The sequence below is a fragment of the Pan troglodytes genome, chromosome 8, assembly GCF_028858775.2.
Source record: "Pan troglodytes isolate AG18354 chromosome 8, NHGRI_mPanTro3-v2.0_pri, whole genome shotgun sequence".
Classification (NCBI taxonomy): domain Eukaryota; kingdom Metazoa; phylum Chordata; class Mammalia; order Primates; family Hominidae; genus Pan; species Pan troglodytes.
Window position 1 is genome coordinate 64,445,996 of NC_072406.2, and position 25,151 is coordinate 64,471,146.

The window sequence follows — 25,151 nt, forward strand, 5'->3', positions numbered from 1 at the left end:
GAAGATGAGATGTTTATACTTATTGCAGCTATTTTTATAATTAGTAGCAATTACCATAGTATTGGTAATTGCCTGAATTGGTAATTGGCCTGAATTACATATGACCCGATCATTAGAAAAATGTCAATTATGGATGATCTATGGTTTAATAAAGACTTAAGCATAACTCCAAACTTAAATATAGAGGAAATAATGATGTAATCTTGGGCTGAAATAATTTAGGGTGAGAATTTATTTCAGAATGATATATTGTGTTTTAGTTTATATTAACTGAGATTCAATGAGAGATTACATTAGTCAGAACTGAAAATGAAATTGCTAGTTAAAATATGGTATATTTGATATCAATAACTATGACTGTGATCTAACAAAAGAAAATAAATCATTTATATTCACCAAGGAGTCACCATCAAGGCCTTCAACAACCACATCCAGTGTTGTAATAAGCCTCTGTCACGTGTCATCAAATAAATATGTGTAGAATTTTAAAATAGCTAAATGTACATTTATATATTAATGTTGAATTCTGAGAACCCAAAGGCACACAATATTAACTAGAAAAGCCATACCTTATATTTTAGCAGCAATGAGAAGACAGACTTTTTTAACTCACGAGTTTTAGAAATAAAATTTCAAGTTATTGTCTTTGGGGAAATGTATTGCTTAATTTAGACGTGCTGTCAATTTTCTTTCTCTGTCTATCCTCCTAATCTCTGATTTATAACTCCGTTTTCTTATTTGAAATGAAGAGGTTTGGGCTAAATCTATCTTCAATCTAGTTATCTTTCAACAAATATATATTGAATGCCTATTTTGTGTTAGGCACTGTTCAAACTGAAGCAATGAATATAGCATAAGACCTCCAGGTAACGGGGGGAGGAGTCACAGATAGCAAGCAAAAGAGTAATAATTTCAGATCATAAAGACTGTGATAGAAGACTCTTCTCGCAGGAGGCTTTGCTGTGGTTTGCAGCTGTGCTGGTTATCACGCAGTCATTAAAGCATGCAGGAGCATTTTGGCAGCAGCAAAGCTTTGGATAGCTTTCTAATACCACAGAAATACAAACAGGGATACAAAGTGGATGGGGTTGGAGTGCACACTGGTAAGATTGGCCAGAAAAAGGCTTTATGAGGCCCCAGTGATGACAGCAAGATAATGTCAAAAATCTTAAGGAGGAGTGCTGGAGAAAGGACCAGTTGAGTGCAAAGTCCCTAGAAGGGATCCAGCATGGCACATGCCAGTCACAGAAAAAAAGCCAGCAAGTCTGAAACAGAATCACAAGGGTGATAATGGGAGGGGAAAGGATGGAGAAGTGAATAGGGGTCAGAATACAGAGAATTTTACAGACCACAATAAATTGTTTATGATTTTACTTGTAGTAAGAAGCCATTGAAAGTTTTTAAGCAATAAAGTGATTTCAATTGATTTGTTATTTGAAAGGTCACTTTGATGGCAGTGAGAAAAATAGAGGGGATGGTTTGGGGTATGATGAGTAGACAAGTGACAGGGAGACCAGATAAGAAGACATTGCAAAAGTCCAAGATAAGATTTTGTCTTGAACAAGGGAAAAAACAATGGGGATAGTGGAAGAATATTGGGCTTAGCCCATGAGTTGGAAGTAGAAGCCTTTCTAATAGACTGACTGTGGGCAATATTAATGATGGGGATTAAGGAAGACTACCTCATTTGTGCAATTAGTTTTGAGTCCCTACTATGTTCCAAGCACAAGGTTAGGCACTGGGGATTTTATGTGTGGTGAACAGAACTAGACACAGTTCTTGGTTTCAGAGGAGTTAAAATCTGGTGAAAAATAATCATGCAAGTCAATAAACAAGTACAAGCCTAGAAAAGGGCAATGAAATAGAGCTGTGTGGTATTGTAAGTTCCTAGAATGGAGAGAACTAATTTAGCCAGAATGTGTGTGTGTGTGTGTGTGTGTGTGAGAGAGAGAGAGAGAGAGTGTGTGCATGTGTGTGTGGTGGTGGTGGTGGTAAGGGTGGGTATGCCAGGTGAGAGAAGGCTAAGATCTGAAAGAAAAGTAGGATATAACTAGGGAAGCAGCAGTGAAGTATGGCAGTAGGAGTGCTCAGGCCTGGTGGTGGCACAGTCAAGGAACCAATCTCAGAAGGCTGCCAGGGCTGGAGGGCAAAATCGGGAACAGTGAGAAGAGGTTGGATACTATGGCATTGAGCAGACATGGTCTTGTAGGCCATGTTTGAGAAACTGGCTTTTATCTTAATAACTATGGAAACCTTTGAAAGGAAGCTGTCTAATTGCTAAGATTTCTTCTTACTCTAAATTCTGTTTATTTATTTGATTTAATTTGAAATATGAAAATGGTAGAGCTGTAAAATAACCTTCAAAAACCAGTGAAAGTGCTGGCATTTGATTAACATAATTAGAGAGCCTCTTGAAGAATCAGCATGCAAGATCATCTTCCCCTCAGGGGCAATTAAACGTTTCAGAATAGCTTAGTCATTACAGTACTGGTGTTATGACACCATAAATATTATCTTTCCCAAACCTGGAATGCCTTTGGCCACTGTTCCATAGGTTGTTCTGTGACCCCTGGATTTTATGAGCTCATGCAACATGGACATATGTTCAGTGAATGCCTGTGTAGGTAAACAGATATTTATATGACAAGTTGAGTTATGAAACACCGTATCAGATGATATTAAGAAGATGATTAGATAAGTTTCAAGAATTAAATAGACTAGACTATATCTGGATATCCCCACCAAACTTTCAACTCTTTAAGATGAAGAGATTAAGAATATAAAAAATTTAGAGTAATTGCTATCAGCTGGGGGCAGTTTTGTTCCCAATGGAGTAATTAGCAATGTCTGGAGATAGTTTTGATTTCTGCAACTGGGGTTAGGGTGCTACTAGCATCTAGTTGGAAGAGGCTGGCAACTCTGTTAAACATCCTGCAGCAAAACTGGATGTACGGGACATCTCCCTACAATAAGAACGAATGGCCTCAAAATGTCAATAGTGCTGAGGTTAAGAACCCCTTACTTTCGCTCATTTTAATATATTACAAATAATTTTGGCTTTCTGAAAGAAAATAACTATCACATGGATAGGGATATGCTTTTTAAAAGGAGATGGATGAGGGGAATGAGCTCACATAGGTTAAGAGTTCTTCAATTTTTGGTGCTTTTTATTTGCATTTTTCTACTTTTTCCAAAATAATTGTATATTCACTAGTATTATTTGATCATAATGAGCTGCTTATTCTCCTCTTTCTGAGGTGTTTTTAACCTGCTGAACATTGGTGACCTCTTTATCCTTCTGTTGGGGCTCAAGAATCCTCCATGGAGAAGCTCTTGGGAAGTCACATGTCTCCCAGACTGTGCTCTCACACATATAGCCCTGTACTTATATACAGGAAAGCATTTTGCAAGCTGGATTATTCTGGCATCGTTGAGTGATCTTGAATTAGGAACCAAGTGAGAAACAAGACAAAGAGTAGGATAAATGGAGGCAAAACATTACCATTATTACTAATAAAATCTGGGTTACAGGATGTACCTTAGGTATGAGAGCCAGCTAGTCTTCCCAAATTGAACCCTATCATTGGGCAGAATTACCTGTCCTGTCACAGAACCTCAGAGAGGGGCAAACTTCACTATTGTGAAGAGAAGGGCCTTTCCCTGGAGAAGCAGCAATGCCAGCCCTCTGTGGGAAGCTCCCTTCCATGAGGAAAAGAAGAGAAGTTGAGATGAGCACACATAGCTGTTTACTTCCAAGTTTATCAATCAGATGAGTCATGCCACCTCTCCTGGTGCAGAGTGAGGAAAGGGGAAGAGAAAGGTACTTAGTTTTACTAATTGAGCTTCATTCACGTGGAAGGAAGTATCAAGAGTGGGAAAGATGTTCTCCTCTCCCCCTCGTCCCAAAGCTACAACTGTAACTCTGCTACTACCTTTGCTACCCAATACAGTATCTACTATGTGTGACTATTTAAACTTTAATTTATTAAAATTAAATAAATTTAAAAATTCAGCTTCTCAGTCACACTGGTCATATTTCAAATGCTCAGTAGCCCCATGTGTCTTGTGGCTACCATATTGGACAATACAGTTATAGAACATTTCCAGTGGATGGAGCTATTATGAGATTTTACCCTATTCATCTTTGTATTATCAATGCCTATAAAAAGGCCTGACTCTAAGGCCCTCAGAAATGTTTGCTGGAAAGGCACACTGGTTCATGCCTATAATCCTAAGACTTGGGGAGGCCAAGGTGGGAGGATCACTTGAGCCCAGGAGTTTGAGACCAGCCTGGGCAACATATAGGGAAAACCTCTCTCTACAAAACACATAAATAAATAAATAAATAATAATAATAATTAAATTAACTGGGCATGGTAGTGTACACCTGTGGTCCCAGCTACTTGGGAGGCTGTATTAGTTCATTCTCATACTGTTGGTAAAGACATCCCTAAGACCGGGTAACTTAGAAAGGAAAAGGTTTAATGGACTCAACATTCCACATGGCTAGGGAGGCCTCACAATCATGGCAGAAGGCAAAAGGCACTCTTACATGGTGGCAGACAAGACACAATGAGAGCCAGGCCAAAGAGGAAACCCCTTATAAAACCATCAGGTCTCATGAGACTTCTTTACTACCACAAGAACAGTATGGAAGAAACGGCTCTCATGATTCAATTATCTCCCACCAGGTCCCTCCTACAACCTGTGGGAATTATGAAAGCTACAATTTAAGATGAGATTTGAGGTGACAGGATCACTTGAGCCTGGGAGGTCAAGGCTGCAATGAGCCATGATCGGGCCACTGCAACAGAATGAGCAACAGAGTGAGACCCTGTCTTAAAAAGGTGTTTGTTAAATGAATACATGAAAGTGGACCACTGCCATTTTGTTTTTCAAATCTGCATGTTGTAAAATTCTTTCCATTTTAGTGCAGCATAGGTATCTTGTTAAATGAAATAAATCAGTTGAAGAATATGCATTCTATAATATTATTTTTATTTAGAAATAATTATTTGTATGCATGTGTGTGTGCAGGATGGGTTGGTGGTTGTTAAAAGCATGGAAAGAAAGTCTTGAAGTGTACATATCAGACTATATATCATCTGGTGGTTGAAACTGAGGGAAAGGAATAAGTAATACCTTTTTTATTAAAAAATCTTGTTCCTAGAAAACTGAATTACTTTTGAGTAAAAAAACTAGCAAATTAGGTAGTATGTTAACTTTCTAGATACTCTAAGAAAATAATGGCCCTTTTCAATGTCAAGTATTAATGAAAGGCAATTTTAAGGCAATCTTAGCACTTTATGTGTTAAGGAAAACTGTATTGAAGCATAAGGACAAATAACAACCATCAGTCTAATGGATATTGCATGTAAACCACGAATTCTGTTTTGTTAGGAGTGTGCAAAATAATGTTTTATTTCCCAAAAATATAGCTTCTCTGCTATGCTGCAGAGAAGGATAGGGCCAGATGGCACAGTTCTCATTTTTCTGTTAGACCGCTTGACCCAGCAGTATACTTTCTCCGACCTCTCCTTATTGAAATTACTTTTGTGCATTGCAGAAGTAATCTTCACCCTGGAAACAGACCTAGTTGTGGTGTCCGTGTCAGAATACTGATATACTGACTGTGATAATCCTTTTGCGGCCTTACCTCACTCCTCGTTTGATAGTTTATAAGCTCACAGATGCTGGACCAGAATTCAGTCCATAAAATTAAGATATTCCATTTGACAGGGCCAAATCTAAACTGCTGAAGCAAGAACACTAAAGCATGAAGTGGTGCCTTAAAAAGTAACTAGGGTCGTCTAACCCACAATAAAAATCAACCTGGTTTCAAAGGAAGATTTTTACATGCTGCAACAATTTCTTAGGAGAAAAAGGCTCTAATTATGAGAATATAAAACTCAATGAGAATGACAAATAAAATAATATAGAGTGAGTAGTTCTATATTATTAAGAGCTCTGCTATTTTGTTTCATGCTCAGTTGATGGGAGAAAAGAATATTTTCATCAAACAATCGAAATGAATGAATTTAAAGGTATGATGTAATCACCTAGAAAAATGACATTAAAAGCAGTCTTGAAAATGAGTATTATAGCACACCAACATGGCACATGCATACATATGTAACTAACCTGCACGTTGTGCACATGTACCCTAAAACTTAAAGTGTAATAATAATAAAAAAAGAAAATGAGCATTATAGAAATGATATCTTTGTAATTATTGCATACATTGACTAATATTCATTATTCAATCATGATGGTTCTAGGCTTGGATAAAATTCAATTAGGATGAATATATCCCTGAGGGTTGATATTTGAAGAGGCTGAGGTGTTTGGTAGCTTACTCCTTGCTTAATTTTTTTTCTTATTGTTTCTACTTTTCAGACCCACTATGAAAATGGAGAATATATTATCAGGCAAGGTGCAAGAGGGGACACCTTCTTTATCATCAGCAAAGGAACGGTAAGCTTTGGTGGCACAAGACAGTGATGCACTAGGGGAGCCTGGGGTTGGTTAGTAACTCCAGTAGGAACACATGCAGAGTCTTGTGCTATATGAGTTTGTTGCATTTTTTGACACAGAGAGGTATTAGAGAATGGATCTTACAAAAAATGATGCAGGAGGGAAAAAAAGGTGTAACTTTGAAGACCAGTAAGTAGCCTACTTGCTAATAATCATAATATTAGATGACACTGATATATTTGTGTGACTAGAAAGATATCCATAATTAAAATAATATAATAAAAAAGAAAATACCGGCTGGATGTGATGGCTCGTGCCTGTAACCTCAGCACTTTGGGAGGCCGAGGCAGGTGGATCACTCGAGCTCAGGAGTTCAAGACCAGCTTAGGCAACATGCCAAAACCTCATCTATACAAAAAGTAGAAAAAATTAGCTGGGCATGGTGGTGCATGCCTGTCATCCCAGCTACTTCGGAGGCTGAGACAGGAGGATTGCTTGAGCCCAGGAGGCAGAGGTTGCAGTGAGCCAAGACGGTGCCACTGCACTTCAGCCTGGGTAACAGAGCAAGACTTTGCCTCCAAAAAAAGAGAAAGAAAGTACTTAGGTCACTTGCAAAATTCATCAAGTCATTAGAAGCAGTAACATTGCTATAATGAAACATCTGGGCTTTGAAATCAGATGGCCTAAATTTTAATCCTGCTACGAAATTTAGTCATTTTAATGCCCTTAGGCAAGTTGCTGAATACTCTGAGGATGATAAGGATAGATATACATTAATGTTTTAAGTTATTTTCATAAAGAAATATTGGTAGTAAAAACTACTAAAGGTGATAAATTATAAAGGAAGGGGTAAAAATGGGGTAGACAAGGGTTATGAATGAAAAATCATACTTTATTTCTAAAACTTTTGATTTTTCAACAATATGAATTTATTTATATCTTAAAACTAAGAAATTGAGTGAATTGGAAAATAGAATTTCTTTTAGATTAATGCTATACTATTATATTTCTAAAATACCTTAAATTTATTTCCACAGTAAAGCTATAATCATGTTTGTGTTTGTGTCATTATATGATAACCTATGATTTAAACTTATGTTTCTTTATTATGTATCATTACAAGGAATTCATATCTCTGCATGTACTAAGCATAGAAAGAGCTGGAGAAGGAAATGCGAATAGAAAGGAATTGATATGCCAGTTTCCATTTTTATAATTATCACTTTATAAATGAAGCATATTTATTACCTCTAATTTAACAAAATGACTGACTGTAACTTATAGCTCATATATAGAGAGATTTACAGAGCTACAGTGAATAGAATGCAGTGGAAGATTATAAGTACTGTTGAATCACAATTTAGGTAATTCTCCTTGGACTACTTTTGGATCAAGTGTATGCATATGTCAGTATTTACACCAGTGGCATGTCACACAAAAATGAAGAAAACAATATTTATATTTTTATTATTCCTATTCTTTTGACTGATCTCTGAATGCCTGGGATAGAAGTAGAACTCAACGCTGACTTCTTAAAAGATATCATGAAATGACATGTCTGACCACGGTTATAGTTAAAATTATATCTTATATTTTCCAATGTTAGAAGATAAGAAAATTTTAATATTTTGTAGTTTATATGATAGATTGTTAGAGCTTATCATTTATTGTCTTATTGTTTAGATTTACTAAAGAATCAGGGAAAATTGAAAATCGCCATGGATGTAAATTATTCGAAAAGTTGCATAGGGAATTTGTCCTGACATTCTAGATTTGTTTTTTCTTTACTACATTGCTAATTCTTCGCTATGATGCAATGATGTGTTTATCCTTTGAGATGGATTTCTGACAGTCTTTTGTTACAACCCTGTTAGTGCAAATTTTACTGCCTAAAAGTAGTGCTTTGTAACCAGTTTCAGCTGAAGACAGTTGCATTAGTCATGTCTTTTTATGAGTTTCGTAGTAAGTATAAGTAGAAAAACAGTGTGGAAATTACACCACAGAAACCAATTCCCTTGGCAATATTTCAGAGCACTCTGGGGATTCTGGGAGGGAAGTGGTACTAATATATTAGACTCTTTTGACACATTCAAGATCTTTTACTTTAAACCAGATTTAAATTTCTACTAACTTACTTTTTTAGGTCACACAAGTTAGCTGTTATGATTCTTAGTTATGTAAATTATATAATAATTGTATTAATTTTATTCATTCTAATACTAATATATTAACAATATTAATTATATTAGTTCTAATTCTAACATATTAAAATCATTAAGAATATGTCACCATATACAATAATTAGAATATATTAAGTCTTAAGAAGCAGAAGGTGAGGTCAGCATACTTAAGTCCCAGTGGCAAAGAGCAGGAAAGAGAGGTGAATAATAAGAGAGTAGGCTCAGTTGAGCAGGCAAATAAGTTGTAGAACTGGAATTTTCTACAATTATATGTTATATGTTTTGTTTTAGGTGTACAGATGTCAACTTGTTTTCCCATGCATTTAAAAAATGTATAAAGGATAACCTTGGCCAAGATCTGTTTCTTGCTACCACCAAACTGGCTTTTTCTTAGAAAATGCTGTGAGATAGAGAGACACAACAGGGGCTGCCAAGCTACAAATGAAATTCCCCTTGTTCAGTTCCACTTATTTAAGTGTAAAACAATTTTTATTCTTCCATTAAGCACATTCACACAAAGAGAGAAGCATTATAAAATAAGCTTTGCCGTACTTGTTTTTCCCCCATTAAGCCTGTGCTATCTGATTTTTCTAAAACCTGAGGCAGAATGCTTGCAGTGATGATGGCTAAAATACTGGTGCTGCCTCAAGTAGAAGCTCAGTTAGTTCTCTGTACTTCAATCACTCCATTCCAGTTGCCTGGAAACGTGAGTTGCTTCTCCAACAGTGAACTATAAAGCACCGAAGATTCCTGCATATGTCCCCGCAGTTGTGTCACATCATAAAATGAACTATCTCTTTATAAATAAATCAAACCAAAATTGAACAGGATGGGTAAGCAAAGTTGCAGAGTTCTAATAATAGCTCAAATACATTTTGACTTTTCTGATTCCATTCAACATACCTCGTATCCTACCATTAGAAAAAAATGTGATTCAAAAATTCTTGTCTATCAAACGGCATTTAAAATCACATGGCTTTGCTTCATAAAGTTAACAAGTATTTAAACATGCCAATTAAATATGTTGCCTTAACACAATGCTCAGTGATTTTTAATATAAAAAGTGTTCCGTTATGGAAATTTTATTTGCATATGTATACATATGTTTATGTATACATTATGGTGAAACCTCTGAGAAACATTTTTTTTAAATATCAAGAACAAGATAAAGATATACATTATTACCAATTTTGTTTAGTGTGGTACTAGACATCCCAAATACTATAGTAAGTTAAGAAAAATAAATAATATTTGGAAATAAAGAAACTAATTATTTATACATGATATGTTTTTAGTTTCTTTTAGGATTTTATGTAGACATATATATTATTAAAAGTAATAAGAGTTTAGCAAAATCAGCATTATTCAGTAAATTTTTCTTTATTAATGGAACTGTTCTGTATCTCTACACAACCCAATATAATAGATATTGGTCACACTTGCTATCTAAAGTAAAATTATCTGACTTAACTTTAATGTTAATTTCTCAGTAGTAGTAGCCACATTGCAATAGCTGCTAGTAGTGGCTGTCTTGGACGTTATAGAACTGGATATTTTACTCTAAATGAATATTGAAAAAGCCATATCATTCAACATATTCTACCATATTAACAGTCTAAAGAAAAAAATCACATGATCATGCCAAATGATGCAGTGAAAGGGTGTGACAAGTATAACATCCATTCATAATAAAACTTCTCAGCAAACTGAGAATATAAGAGAATGTTCTTGCCCTGATGAGTGGTATCTACAACATGCCTACAGTTAACATACTTAAGGTGAGAAACAGAGCAATCAGTATATGAAAGTAACTGACAGCAAAAGGAAAGTCTTTTCAACAAATGGTGATGGAACCATTGGTAATCCATGGACCAAAACAGGGGAACCTTGACCTAGACTTTATACCTTATATAAAAATTAAATGAAAATTGGTAATAGATTTAAAAGTAAAACATAAAGCTATAAAACTTTCAAGAGAAATGTATGACTTGCGATTAGATAGGAAGAGTTCCTAGGCATGACACCACCAGCACAATCCATAAAGAAAAATGATAAAGTGGGCTTTATCAAATTTAGAAACTTTTATTCTGTGAAAAACACTGTTCAGAGAATGGAAAGACAAATTACTAACAGGGAAAATTATTTGAAAAGTACACGTCTTGTAAGGGGTTTGTATTGATCCTATCCTTTATTGATCCTATTTAAAAAAACACCTAAAAATCAACAAAAAACACCAAAGTACCCACTTTAAAAAAAAGAATGAAAGACTTGAACACATCAGCATGCAAGATACACAAATGGCAGATATGCACATGAAGAGGTGTTCAAAATGATTAGTCATTAGAAAAGTGCATATTGAAATCCTGAGATACTACGGCATACTTAATAGAATGGCTAACTCTAAAAACAAAAATTAACAATATCAAGTGCTAGTGAGGATGCAGAGCAACCGGTATTCTCAATCACTGCTCCTGGGAATGCAAAATGGTAAAGCCATTCTGGAAAACAATTTGCAGTTTCTTATAAAGTTAAATAAACATTTACCGTATGACACAGCAATTACTCTTTGTGATATTTATTCTAGAGAAATGAAAATATAGCTCACACAAAAAACTCTGCATCAGTGTTTGTAGCATCTCTATTCATAATTGCCAAAACTAGAAATAAACAAATTGTGTCATATTCATTCAATGAAATATTAGTCAGCAATAAAAAACATAAACTATTGAATCTTGCAACAACTTGGATGAATCTTAAAGGTCTAATGCTGAGTAAGAAAAAAAGGCCTGAAAAGGTTAAATATTGTGTTATTTCATTTATATGGCATTCTCAAAAAGATAAAATTAGTTTGATGCAGAACAGACTATAGGGGTGAGGACTGAGAAGGATATGACTATAAATACATAGCATGAAGGAGTTTCTGGAGGTGATGAAATTGTTCTGTGTCTAATTGTTCTGGGAATTAGACAAATCTATCTATGTGTTTAAGTTCATACAACTATATTCCAAAAAAGAAGTAAATTTTACTATATGATAGAAGTAAATTTTACTATATGATAACTTAAAAATTCAGGTACATTTCTAAATACTGTAACATGTAACTAAAATACGTTTCTAAAATACCATTTCAAAAATCAAGTATCTAGGCATATCTATAACAAGAAAATGTTCGAGTCTTTTAAGAAGAAAATTTTATTTAAAATAGTATAATGAAGAGCAAAACACCAACATGGCAAAACATTCAAAAGAAAGAGAAACATATTGGGAGTTACTACAGTAGACATCAAGACCTATTATAAGGTTCAGGTAATGGAAAAAAATGTGGACTTAATTTGACTGAAAACCAGACAAATATGTCAGTGTAAGAATGGTGAGCCCAGATAAAGATCCATGATAATATGGAAACTTGATTTAGGATGGCATGGACATTACAGGTATCACAACAGTTGGTTATGCATAGGGGCATAAATAAAATTGGATCCCTAGCTCACACCATATGTAATGCCAGTTTCAGATGTAAATGTGAAAAGAAAAATTAGGAAAAAATTAAAAGATAATTGGGATAATACTTCTATTACCTTGGGATAAGAAAGGATTTCTTGAATAAGATATTTTAAAATGCAAACAATAAAATATAACATGGTTAAGTGTAATTACATTAAAATTAATACATGTGTTCAACAAGACACCATAAAGATGATTTAGACAAACCATAGTCTTGTGAATGAACAACAACAAAAATAAAGATAATCAGTCCAATAGAAAAATAGGCAAAAAGCATGATCAGACATATAATCAAAACAAGCACAAGCGGCTCAAAAAATAAGATGATAAAATCTCCCACCTCTGTTAATAACAAGGGAAATGCCATCTAATACCTACCTTTCTGGAAAAAAATCAGTCTGACAATATTAAGTGTTGATAACAACATAATATAATATAATATGCATTTTCATCCATTGATGGTAGGAATGTAAGATTGTACCAAGAGTGAGTTAATACCTAGTAAAATGGAAGATGCATATACTTAATAACCTTGTTCTTTATTCATAGACGTTGGCCCTAGTGAACTCTTACCCATGGACACTAGAACACATGCATAAGAATGATCACAGTAACACAGTTAATAGTACCATAAAAACAAAGTATAACAAAAATAAAACTGGAAGCAACCCACATTTATATCTACAGAATTAGTAAATTGCATAATATTCATATAATGGAATGCTGTTTAAACAAAGAAAATAAATTTTAGCTTTTATATGAACATGGGTGAATGAAAACCTCAAGAATAAGGGCCCAGTAACCTTTATTTTAGATCAGACTCCCTACTGAAGTTTCTGCATCTATAAAAGCCTCTTCAGCATACAAATTAGTGTCTCTGTGATACAGCTTAGTGGTCACAGAGACACAGAGACACAGCTTAGTGGTAAGTAAAAGTGTTAAAAACTGAATTTCCATGGTTTTGAAACACTGTGTGGAGGAGTAATCAAATGGATCAGTGGAGAATAATAGTTGAATTTCCTCCACCTTACACAGACCTTCTTAATACTTATAAAAATTCTGGTCTTTGACATCTAATCTCTAGATTCAGAAACTTGAAGCACAGTATTATTAAATGAGTTTAAGTGTTTGGCATTGTCTCAAGAAATTAGTTTTTTCACTTCATCACATTTTCCGGGTAGGTGAATTTTAACTAACCTTTCTGGATGACACATAGACAGTTTTGTGAATGTTAGTAGAGCTTGAGGGAGAAGTGAATTAACACAAAGGTACAAGTTACTCTATTTTTGTTTTCATTCATGCAACAAAAAACATTATCACTTGCCTTCTGTTAAGTCACAAGTCCTGTGTGTTCTAGGCTATCTTGTTAGTAATGACACATTCTGTTAAAACAATTTACAACTATTTATTGAGTGCTTATTATAATTTGTGGAGAATGCCAAAGAAATACAACTTTCTTTTAAGGGCATTTTATTTATTATAGTAGAAAAGGGCCTATATGTAATTTATATATCTTTAGAAATAGAAATCCTACCAAATGAAGCATGTGGATTATGAGAGATATAGTCAGTTACAGCCATGCAAGAAATCTTTATGAAAATGAGATATGTCTTCAAATGAAAGCTGGATTCTTCTCAGGGAAAGGGACAGGCTTATCCTAGAGAAACTAGGATATGCATATGGAGGCATTTAGAAGGATGTTCATTTCAGTAGAATGAATAAAAGAAAGAAAAAAATTGAAACAATATAATTGCCAATTTATAGGATATGGGTAAGTAAATATATTTACATAATGAAACAAAAGTCATACGTTAAAATGAATGAAATAGATTTATACCTAAGAGCATGGAATAAATAATTAAAACAATATTAAGAGAAAAAGTAAGTTGCAGAATGAGGAATACTACTTAGGTTATTAATATATTTTAAAAATACATGTACATAAACACATAAAAAGATGGACAGAATGCTCACCAAGTTCATTATAGTGGTTGCTTCATAAAGGCAGGAAAATTAGAATAGAGATGAGGAGTGAGATCAAATTTACTAGTAATGTATTATTTCTTTAAAATAACTTGAAAGGATAACAAAATATTTGGAGGTAAGCTCTTGTGGTTTTCCTGGGAATTTGTGATGTTGTTCTTTGGTCCTTTTAGCGGTCATTTAAATGCTTTTTCTTTATAAAAATAAGAAAAGAAACAAGAAACGGAATTAACTTCATTAATTAGTGTTCCTTTGTCCATTGTGGGTAAGCAGTGGATCTAAACTTTCATTGTTTCTCTTTGCAGGTAAATGTCACTCGTGAAGACTCACCGAGTGAAGACCCAGTCTTTCTTAGAACTTTAGGAAAAGGAGACTGGTTTGGAGAGAAAGCCTTGCAGGGGTAAGTAGATCACGTGTTATACAGGTTTTTGTTTGAGTGCTACATAAATTTCTGTCTGAAATTTTGAGCTCCTAGCACAATAGGCTTTTTATTTAGTGCTTATCCCAATATCAAATATGGACCCTTGATGATACATACATTTTTATCTATTTTCAGCTGGACTTGGAATCTGTTGGAATAGGTTGTGGAATAAATTCCTTAATTTCTAATAAATCAGTGTTATATTAATTGGAAACATTTTCAGGTTTGTGTCCTTAATTGCAATCTCTATAACAACTTCAAAGAGAGGAATTCCCTGCTAAACTTTGTGCAATGATTTTACTCAGAATCATTAAGATAGTTGGTTGAAATTTTTGAAATCCCTAAACCTGTTTGTACAAACAATTGTTATGGGGTCTTTGGGGTGTCAATTTCCTGGCTGGAAACCTGTGGCTGGTGGGCGCCTTTGCCCGAGTTTTGCTCGGGCCCACTGGGCTCATTATGCCCACTCGGCCTGGCAGGTTGCACTCAGTTCACACTACCGACCTGGTTCCCACATCTTCAAGGGAGACTGCAAGTCAGGCATGAAGTGGCAAGGGGCACGTGAGCGAGTGTGGGGTCCGGCCACTGCACAGGCAAACAAACTGGCTGCTGCCGTGAGGTGGGCAGCTCCAGGTGCTGGCATGGGATCTTTGTAAGGCTGCGGCCGAACCAGGCACACCACAAGCGGCTTCCCTGGCTAGCACCAGGGAATGTGGTCGTGCCTGGAAGCTTAGAGACACCAGGAACTGCATAGCCCCAAAGCGGGAGTCACAGCCCTGGCTCGGGGAGCTCCCAGGTCTGGGCCCCCCAAAGGGCTGCAGCTCTTCTCTGCTTGTCTTCACTTACAATGTGGCAAGCAAGGGGCATGTTTCAGCCCTGTTTGTATTACAACTCTTTTAGCCTCACCATTCAGTGGTTCCCGATTTCTTGACCTGTGACCAGGAAGAATGTGGTACGCAGACAAGTGGAGGTTGAACAAGACAAAGAGGAGCTTTATTGAACACTAGAATAGCGCAGAGAAAACCTGCAGTGGGCAGCCCCTCTCCACAGCCAAGGTGTCCCAATGAGTGTTCAGCTCTTAGCAGAGAAGGTAGCTCCTCTCTGTAGGCAGGTCGTCCCAATGAGTGTTCAGTTGTCAACAGAGAGGGTAGCTCCTCTCTGCAGCTGGTCATCCCATCATCTGCAGCTCTCAGCAGAGAGGAGGCCCTAGAGTGGGTAGCTCCTCTCTGCAGCTGGTCATCCCAATATCTGCTCTGGTTAAGCCTGGGGCTTTTATGGGCCTCAGAGGGGCAGAAGTACATGCTGATTGGTTCATGAGTGGCAATAGGCAGGTCCAGAAAAGGCACTGCAAGTTCCCACTCTTGTCCATGGGACTGGCAGCCTGGCCTCCAGCCTTCAGGCCCTCCCTGGTCGGAAGGTGGGGCCTTAATGGGGATCCACCCCGTTTCTGCCCAGGAACCTGTCTGCCTCCTGCTGCCATTCATGACACCCAGGCTGTAGGTGCCAGGCTGCAGGCCAGCACCAAGCTGCCATCAGCCCACCATTGGATTCCCTCCTATGCTCATTGGCACCCAAAGCCCAGAGGGGGGTGAGTTGTCAGGTGACTGGCATGCCAGCACTGCCCTGAGCATGTGCACACCTGGCCGGACTGTGATAGTGCCTGGGCTCAGTCCCAGCTTTCCTCCAAAATCAGAATGGGAGCCAAAAACAGAGAGAAGCCAGGCAGTGGGAGCAGGCACTTCTGATCCTGTGAGGGCCAGGGGTCCCTTCCCAGACCCCTAAGAGTGCAGAAATGCCTGGGTCTAGCTGCCTCCAAAAGGGCAGGGATCTTGTCAGCTCCTAGTCCCCCAACAGCACAGGGGAGGCCCAGGTCCATGGCCGTGACTTCGGGCAGCTGTAGCTGCACCCGGGAGAAAAGGGCTCCTGCTTCCCCCTGCCTGCCCACGACTTGGGTGGCTGCAGCCTTGCCCTGGAAGACAGGGCTCCTGCCTCCTCCCAGCCCCAGGAGCACAGGGATGCCTGGGCCCATAGTCGTGGCTTAGGCAGCTGCAGTGGTACCCAGGGAGCTCCCATCCCAACTCAGAAGGGGTGGGGGTCCCTCCTGTCCCCGGCTCCTGCTGGCTCCATGGGTGTGCAGACCTGGCCATACCTCCCTGCTGCACCCAGTGTGATGGCAGCAGCAGCTTCAGATGGCCTGCCACTGCCATCACAATGATCACAAGGCAGTGAAGTATTTCCAGGGTTCACTTGTAGGTCGTAATTGTCATCACTCTTACGGTGGTAGAGGTTGAAGAGTAGGTGGAGGTAATGTACATCTGGATTCACTATGGGATAGGCTGTGAAGGCTAGACTAGTAGAGGCGTACTTCTGTGAGACTGATACTCTATTTTTAAACTAAGACATCAAGAAGCAAGCACTTGGGGGTTCTTCTCATGTATTATGAAGGAAAAACTGAGTTGACTTTTTACCATGCATTTTACAGAATGCATGATAAACATATTTGGGTATCCTACTCTCATTTTCCAATAAGCAGTATATCTCAGTTATCATTAAATATAGATAAGCCTTTTCAACATTCAGTGCTGTATGTATATACACTACTTGAATAAGCAACAACCAATAAACATTTATTTTTCTATCGAATTTCAGGTGCAGGAGTGTCTCCTAGGGAGGGACAGCAATAGGACATGATTTACTCCTAGCATATGGGAACAGTCAGTTTTGTTTTCATTTCAAATTGTGCCTTCATTTAAAAAATTACATTATGAGCCTTTTGCTTCAAAGTACTTCTAAGAAGTAATTTAGGAAGTTATTGTTTTTTAAGCCACAATCAGATGACAGGTTTTATTTTCTTTCTGACTAGTTCACAGCTTAATAAGTGAAATAAAGATATTCTGATAAATCATCTTACTCAGGCTATATTACCTTATGAAAATTCAGAAGTAACTACACTCAACTTTCCTTTTTTCTCCTACTGAGTTCATTTTATCCTTATCTGATGAACATATAGTTGCCATTAGATTTTTTTCAATGTCAAAGTTGGAAAAAATAGTATTTTTGGTGTAGATATACAGAAGAGTGAAATAAACATTATCTTTCTAGTATAAATGTATCATCTGTATCTTAATCTTGCTTTCCTTTGATTATTAAATGTGTTGAAAGATGGCATTTTATAGAAATCAGGTGGCATTTTATAGAAAGATGCCACCTGATTTCATTGGTCCAAGACTGAATACCTCTGTGGAAAACAATGTTATTTCCAACAGAACCAAAGAACCAGAAATATTTACAAACTGAGGTCGCAAGTGGAATGCCAGAAAATAAGGCCCCACTCTTTCTCTTCACATCTACCCCTTACCCCCATTTCCTCACATCTCTTTCTTATGCCGTTATTCTCACTTTCTCACTATGGAACCTGGTTTTATTAGTCTACTCTAAGTCCCCTCTTAAATGTCACCAGAGATTTGCTAGTTACCTCATGAAATGGTCTTTTTATTTTTTTCTTCATTTGACTTCACTTCTCAGCCATGATTTTACATTGTTGACCACCCTTTCTTTCTTTAAATTCTCCACCCTTCGGGACCATTTAAATTATTGGCACTCTTTAGAATTTATTTCATATCCTAAAATTTGCTAATATTATGTCCTCAACTGTATTTCATAAACCTTGGTAAGCTCCTCCAGATATATGATTGCATAACACCTCAATGAAAAGAAGTCCCAAATATTTATATTCTTATTTGAACCCGGTGTCTGGCACTTATCAAATACCCACATATTTTTTAACAAATGAATGAGTGAATGAATGGATGAACAAATGAACCTCTCAAATGATGTCCAGTCTTAAAGTCCCTTCTTCCATCGATCACATTCACAACTTGAATTTGCCTGGCAGTGGATAGGGGTTATGAGCTCTCTTGACCATGGAGGGCAGGCCAGCGATGTAAATGACTACAATAGGCTAGTAAAACAGGTGGCAAACTGGAAAGTCTTATGTGATGAGGACAGAAATTACTGAACTCCAGCTTGCTGCTGCTCTGTAAGAATGTAACCTCAGCTTTTTAAGAAAAGCAGAAAAAAACCTAGATTTTAAAAATATGAAATGTGATTTTGTAATCTGATTTTTTTAAAAAGCTCTGTAAACCAACAGACCATTTCTGCAAAGTGTTTGGTGTGTGGATGCCATTTTGTGATTTCTGTCACTCAGATATGCCTCTTTAAAACCTGTCCTTTGCTTCAAATGAAGGAAGCCTATTAACCCATCTTGATTATTTTCTTGTTTTGATTTTTTGACATTTTAACATTTTGATATCCTATGCCTGTAACTTGTTTTTCACTGTGTCTAGGTTTTTTTAATCTTTTGTTTGCATTTCAATATTTTTCACAAGAAATTCCAACATTTTGCAAATCAAATTGATTTGTTTCACTTGTTTCCTTCTAAATAACTTAGAAATTGATATAACTTTGATATATAAAATCTTTTGGGCAACTGTGTATATCCTTTGGGTAATAGCTATGCTTGTTTACAAACTATATAGTTTTTATACTTGGAATAAAAATTGTATAGCCAGCATTCTCTATATGTACAGAACAGAATTTCAGATTGTGGTTTTCTCACAAATAAAATTTGTGTGTACTCGAAATTTTGGTTTTATTCTCTTGAAGTTGTTCAGCAGGCAATTAAATATTGATAAGTTTCTGGTTGGAGATTGAGTGAAATGAATATATGCTTGACCATTCTTTTTAAATTTGAGAGTGCATAAATACTAGTACTGATTAAGCACACAGTAGAAAATGGAATGGCATTGCTGAAATGTAAACTCAACACCCTTTCTCCAGAACTCAGACTCATGACTACTATCTAGTTCTGCCTGTAAAAGTAACAAGCTTTATTTTCTTGTTGGATGGAGATAGTAGAGTCATAAATTGAGTCATCTTATAGACTGTATTATTAACATCCTTTAACCAATAGCATCTTATTATTAGAAAAATTTGAGTCTCTTTCACTTTAGTTGACATAAAGCAAATTATGCAGTATTGTTTGGCTCAAGCATCTTTTTTTTTCTTTCCTTGCTGTGATAAGTGTTTATACACAACAAAGAGAGGGTAAAATGTTTACTTTTTACAGAAGTACTCCCTTATATATATATGAAAACTAAAGGTGTGTTTAAGGGCAATCACTTCACGTTTAGTTCAATAACTCATAAGTCAATCCATTTATACTTTGACTTACCATTGCTTCAAGAGGCCTACTTGACTTGAAACCATATGGAATACATATAAACATCAGATGATGGCAAATTCTAAACCGAATATTCACTTTGCATCTCCAGTGATAGGAAATATGGTAGACCAAGTTGTACCCAAAAGGGATGGGATTAAGCTCCCAGTAGCCACCTTCCCTTCTTTCCCCTAACATTTGAGTCTTCAGCATAGCATATGGCTAAGAGATCCAGTTCAGAGTCAGATTGCCTGGTTTGGAACTTATTCTGTCATTTATTAATCATTAGTCACTGAGAAGAATTTCTTTTACCTGAAATGGGGATTATGATTACATCTAACTACTTGGGTTATTGGAGGAGGAATCAAAAGGATACTTACAAAGAATTTGGGTGAGTGCATAGAATTTAGTTTAATGCTTCCCTAAAGTGAGCTGTCATCATCACTACCACCATCATCTTTATCTACATCATCATCTTCATCATCATCATCACCATATCATCATACCAGCAATGTTCTGCTACCACTTGATAAAGTTTAGTGTACTGGCAAAATTGACATAGCATTAGATTTTGAGTCAACCACTCATTGATTGACTTTCAGCAAGCCAGTTAAGCTCCTGTAAACTAAGCCAATTGAACTAGGTGATCTTTAAGTTTCGTTAGGTCATAGCTTCTGGTTCTCTGAGAGTTGGCCCCTTTCCACCTGGAACAGACCCCTGAATGCCAAGTGCAGCCCTGAGGTTACCTGTTAAATGGTGGCATTTAATACCTCTCATTCTGAGTATCTGTGCCACATGCCTGGCCCTGTTCATGTTAATGCAAAAATGAATTAGCCAAAGTCAGTTGAATAGACATTAATATTAGAAATCTGTATTTCCTTGTTTGTTTTCACTTCATAGCCTGTGATCATGGAAAAGTTAATTAACATTTCTGAACTTGCTTCTTTGTTTTATCTTCTGATGTATATTTTTTTCTTTTAAAAAATTAATAAAATTTTGCTGGGCATGGTGGCTCATGCTTGGAATCCCAGCACTTTGGTAGGCTGAGGCAGGCAAACCACTTGAGGTCAGGAGTTTGAGACCAGCCTGGCCAACATGATGAAACACTGTCTCTACTAAAAATACAAAAATTATCCAGTTGTGATGGCACAAGCCTGTAATTCCAGCTACTCGGGGGGCTGAAGTAGGAGAATCGCTTGAACCCAGGAGGTAGAGGTTGCAGTGAATGAGATCACACCACTCTCCTCCAGCCTGTGAGCCTGAGTGAGACTCCATCTCAAAAACAAACAAACAAAAAAGAAAAGATAAAACAATAAAATTATAGTACAGAAATTAAGTACTGGATATGGATTTTAATATTTTTCCATATTTGAATTTGATTATTATTTATTTATTTAGAAGTAAAATGTTATGAAAACTATTCAAGCTGCTTTTGTATCCCACCCGTGTACTTCCTCTCCTTCCTAATATCACCATTCTGAAGTTTATTGTATGCATCCTCATTGCTCATGTGTCTATAAATATGTCTATAATTTATTGTGTATATATGTATTCATATTTGTATTTAAAATTTTACACATGTGAAATATTCTGTTTCATTCTCAGTCAACATATTATTTTTTCTTTTCCTTCTATTGTCATAGTCATTGCACTTATGTCATTCCTTCGTTTAGAAGTTTTACCTTCTTCTATTCTTTTAATGATTAACCTTTATATGTTAATATGTATATTTAACATGTAACACTAATCAATAGCTCTATTCCTCTCTTGAATAATAATATAATATTAAGTGTGTTAAACTCCAAATTAATTACTCCTACCAATCTTCTAGGTAGTTTTCTACTGGTCCCCAAATATTAATCATTATTATTACTGTATTTTTTCAGACACAACCAAAACCTAATTATTTAACATTTATCAACTCGTTTACAAATTCCTTTGCCCACTATTGCTTCTGTAACCCACCTCATTTCTTTTAGATTTATTCTTTGAAGAGATGATTGGTTTATACCTTCTGCCCTTGCCTACACATGAGTGAATTCTGGGTTAGGTGTAAATATCTAGGTCAAATTTCATTTTTCTTTAGCATTTGAAGTGTTATTACATTGTCTTCTGACATTCATGTTCTGCAGCCAGTCAAATCACCATTCCTTTATAGGTAAACTGTCTCTCTGGTAGCTGTTTCTGTCTTTGACATTATGCATTTTTGCTATAATTAATTGTAGGTACAGATATATTTATCAATAAATGAAGAATAAAAAAAACTCTGTGCATCTCCTTTTGAGAATGCAGTTTTTTTTCAATCCTAGAAAATTCTCAGCATTATTTCTGCATATATTCTTTCCCCCACTTTCTCTTTTCTCTCATTTTGTAACTTTTAGTGGCCTAGACTTAACCTCATCATCATACGTCCTTACCTCCTTATTCACATTTGAATCTTCTTTCTCTGTGTCATTCGGTGCTACATTTTTAATAGAAGCTGGGCAGATTGTCTCAGATGGTCATGCAATTCTCTACTTCTTCCTTCAATTGTATCAAGTCTTCAGTTCAATTAATACACTGAGTAGATTCCAATGACTATTTTATAAAAGTAATTTTAGAAGTTCTGCTTGGTGCATCAAAGTGCTTAGGAGTGTGAGTTCTGAAATGAGACTTCTTGGGTTCAAACCCCAGCTCCATTATTTATGAAATGTGTGATCTTGTTGATGTTCATCTCTCTGTTTCAGCTTCATGGTTTGTAAAAGTAGAATAATAGTACTTGCCACATAGGGTCAAGGTGATTAATAGGCCAAATAATGTATATAGTACATATGCATGTTAGAATAATGTCTGGCATATACTAAGTGTTTGATAAATTTGAGGTATTATTGCCATTATTTTATTATTTTTAAATATCTTTTTTCTTTTCCTTTATTTATTTATTCATATTTTTAATTTTGATTCAGAAGGTACATGTGCAGGTTTGTTACATGGGTGTACTGTGTGATGCTAAGGTTTAGGCTTCTAATACTCCCATAGCCCAAGTAGTGAACATACTACCTAAAAGGTAGATTTTCAACCCTTGCCTCCATCTCTGCCTCCCCTCTTTTCAACTCTCTAGTGTCTATTGTTCCCATGATGGTGTTCACATGAACTCAATGTTCAGCTCCCACTTATAAGTGAAAACATGTGTATTTGGCTTTCTGTTTCTGCATTAACTGGTTTAGGATAATGGCCTCCAGCTGCATCCTATGTTGCTGCAATGGACATCTTAAATATCTTTTACATTGTTTCTTATATCATCTTTTTTTGCTGTATGTCTTCAGAAATTATTTTTAGAATGTCAAATTCTTTGAAACTTTCTGTTAGTTTCACTTTTGGGGTGCACATTCTTCCATTTGTCACTTCCACCAACTTTCCTTCCGTGTGTGGTTTAGTATAGCTGAGGTGTGCTTGTCTTGGGTGGGGGTGGGGTTTTTTGGTGTTTTTATTTTCTACCACATACCCATTTTCAGCGGAGTTAGTGGACTGAGGGATTGATTTTCTTGTGCTCACATTATTGAAGCATCTCTGTGTACCTGTTTTATATGTTTCATATTTGCCTCTGCAAAGATACGTTTTAGCTTAATATCCCTGTAACTTGAAGATAACATTGAAAGAATTCAGTTCTTCCAGTTACAAGGCTTGGGTATCTGTTTCTCTCAGAGAAAGACTCTTGACATTTACTTGGGCTGACAGAGAGAGTTATTTATACTGCGTGTGCCTTTTGTGTCGAAATGCTCCAGGGCTCTGGCCTTATGAAGGACTCAGTCCCAGTCGCCCTCTCCCGTGGGGCCATCACCAGGCTCCTTCACCCAGCCCTTATGACTCCTGCGCAGCTCCAGCTTGTTTCTCCAGCCTTGGGACCCTTCTCTTTCCAGCACCTGAGACTCTCGGGGTTTATTGTTTCGCTTTTTTTTTTTTTTTTACGTTTTTCATTTTAGTGAATATTACAATTAATTTGGTTTTTAGTGAAGATTATTCTCGTGAGGATTATAGTGAATAATCTATGGAAAAAGTAACACAATGTCTGGTGGGAATTTTTATTTCTGTTGTTCTGGATTTGTGGCTGTCCAAAACAAAGCAAAACAATACAAAACAAAACAAAAAGATGCTGTCCTCTCACTTTTCTGGCCTGAGTTATTCTCCTCTTCAGGATTTATAAAGAGGAGATTAAAATAATTGATGTACTAAGTGCTATAGGAAAAGCACAGAGTATCATAGTAACATTTTATCTCCACCCCAGAACTTTTTCCTATGGGGCAAGTCAACTTAACTGTCACACAAGTATCTCACATATCCCTTGGACAAAAGTAAACTCATTTTCTCTCCAACTCCAATCAAATCTATTCTTTTTCAAGTGAATATTACACGTGTTTATCAAACCAGAAATTTGGACATTATCCTTGACTCTTTCTTCTCCTAAAATTTCCTCTCATAATAACGAATCCTGTTTGTTCTACCTCTTAAATAACTCTCAACTTCAACTCTCAATCTGCTTCTCACCACCCTCATGCCACTGTTCCTGTTAGTGCCGCCATGATCTGTCTAAATTATAGGACAGCCACCTAATTGGTCTCCCTGTGTCCAGTCTTCCGCACTTTTTATCCATTCCCCTCTTTGTGATGATGATAAATTATTTGTATTAAGTTTCTTAGTGTGGCCATAATAAATTACACAAACTGGGTGGCTAAAACAATAGCAGTTTATTCTTTCACAGGTCTGTAGGCTAGACATCCAAAGTCAAAGTGTCACCAGGCCACACTCCCTTTGGAAGCTCTAGGGAGGAATCTGTTCCATGCCTCACTCCTAGCTTTTGGTGGTTCCCAGCAGTCCTTGGCATTTTTTGTCTTGGAGCTACATCACTTTAGTTTCTGTCACTGTCTTCACATGGCTGTTTTCCCTCTGCGTGTGCCTCTGTATCAAAATCTTTCTTTATGAGAACACCAGTCATTGAATGTAGGGCCCACCCTGATCCAGTATGGCAGCACCTTAACTTGATCATATCTGGAAGACCTTATTTTCAAATATAATTACATTCACAGGTTTGAGGGCTAGGGCTTCGACATATCTTTTGGGAGGGCACAGATCAACTCACTACATTCTCTAAAGCAAATCGGGTCATGCCACTTTTCTCCTCAAAGGCTTGCTCTGGCACTCCCTGTTGTGAGAGCTGCTCCCATATCATTGCTGCAGTCTCATGATCAGCTACATCCTGCTTCATTACCTATGCTGTAATCATACTGAGATCTGTTAGGTCCTCATCATCCCCATGATTTATTTCACTTTTAGGTATTCATTTGTAGTAACATTTTGTAATTCGTCTGTTCTGGCATGAAAGAGTAGCTGA

General features: G+C 36.6%; 1 protein-coding gene across 9 annotated transcripts in view; it reads left to right on the forward strand.

The window, feature by feature from the left end:
• Positions 1-25,151, forward strand: part of PRKG1 (protein kinase cGMP-dependent 1) — a 1,291,606-nt gene that overhangs the window by 1,052,386 nt on the left and 214,069 nt on the right. For all 9 annotated transcript variants that reach the window (XM_001162783.7, XM_054660122.2, XM_016919732.4 and 6 more), the window contains 2 exons: positions 6,397-6,474; positions 14,447-14,541. In XM_001162783.7, the coding sequence (XP_001162783.1) occupies positions 6,397-6,474; positions 14,447-14,541 (173 nt within the window). The remainder of the gene's footprint in view (positions 1-6,396; positions 6,475-14,446; positions 14,542-25,151) is intronic.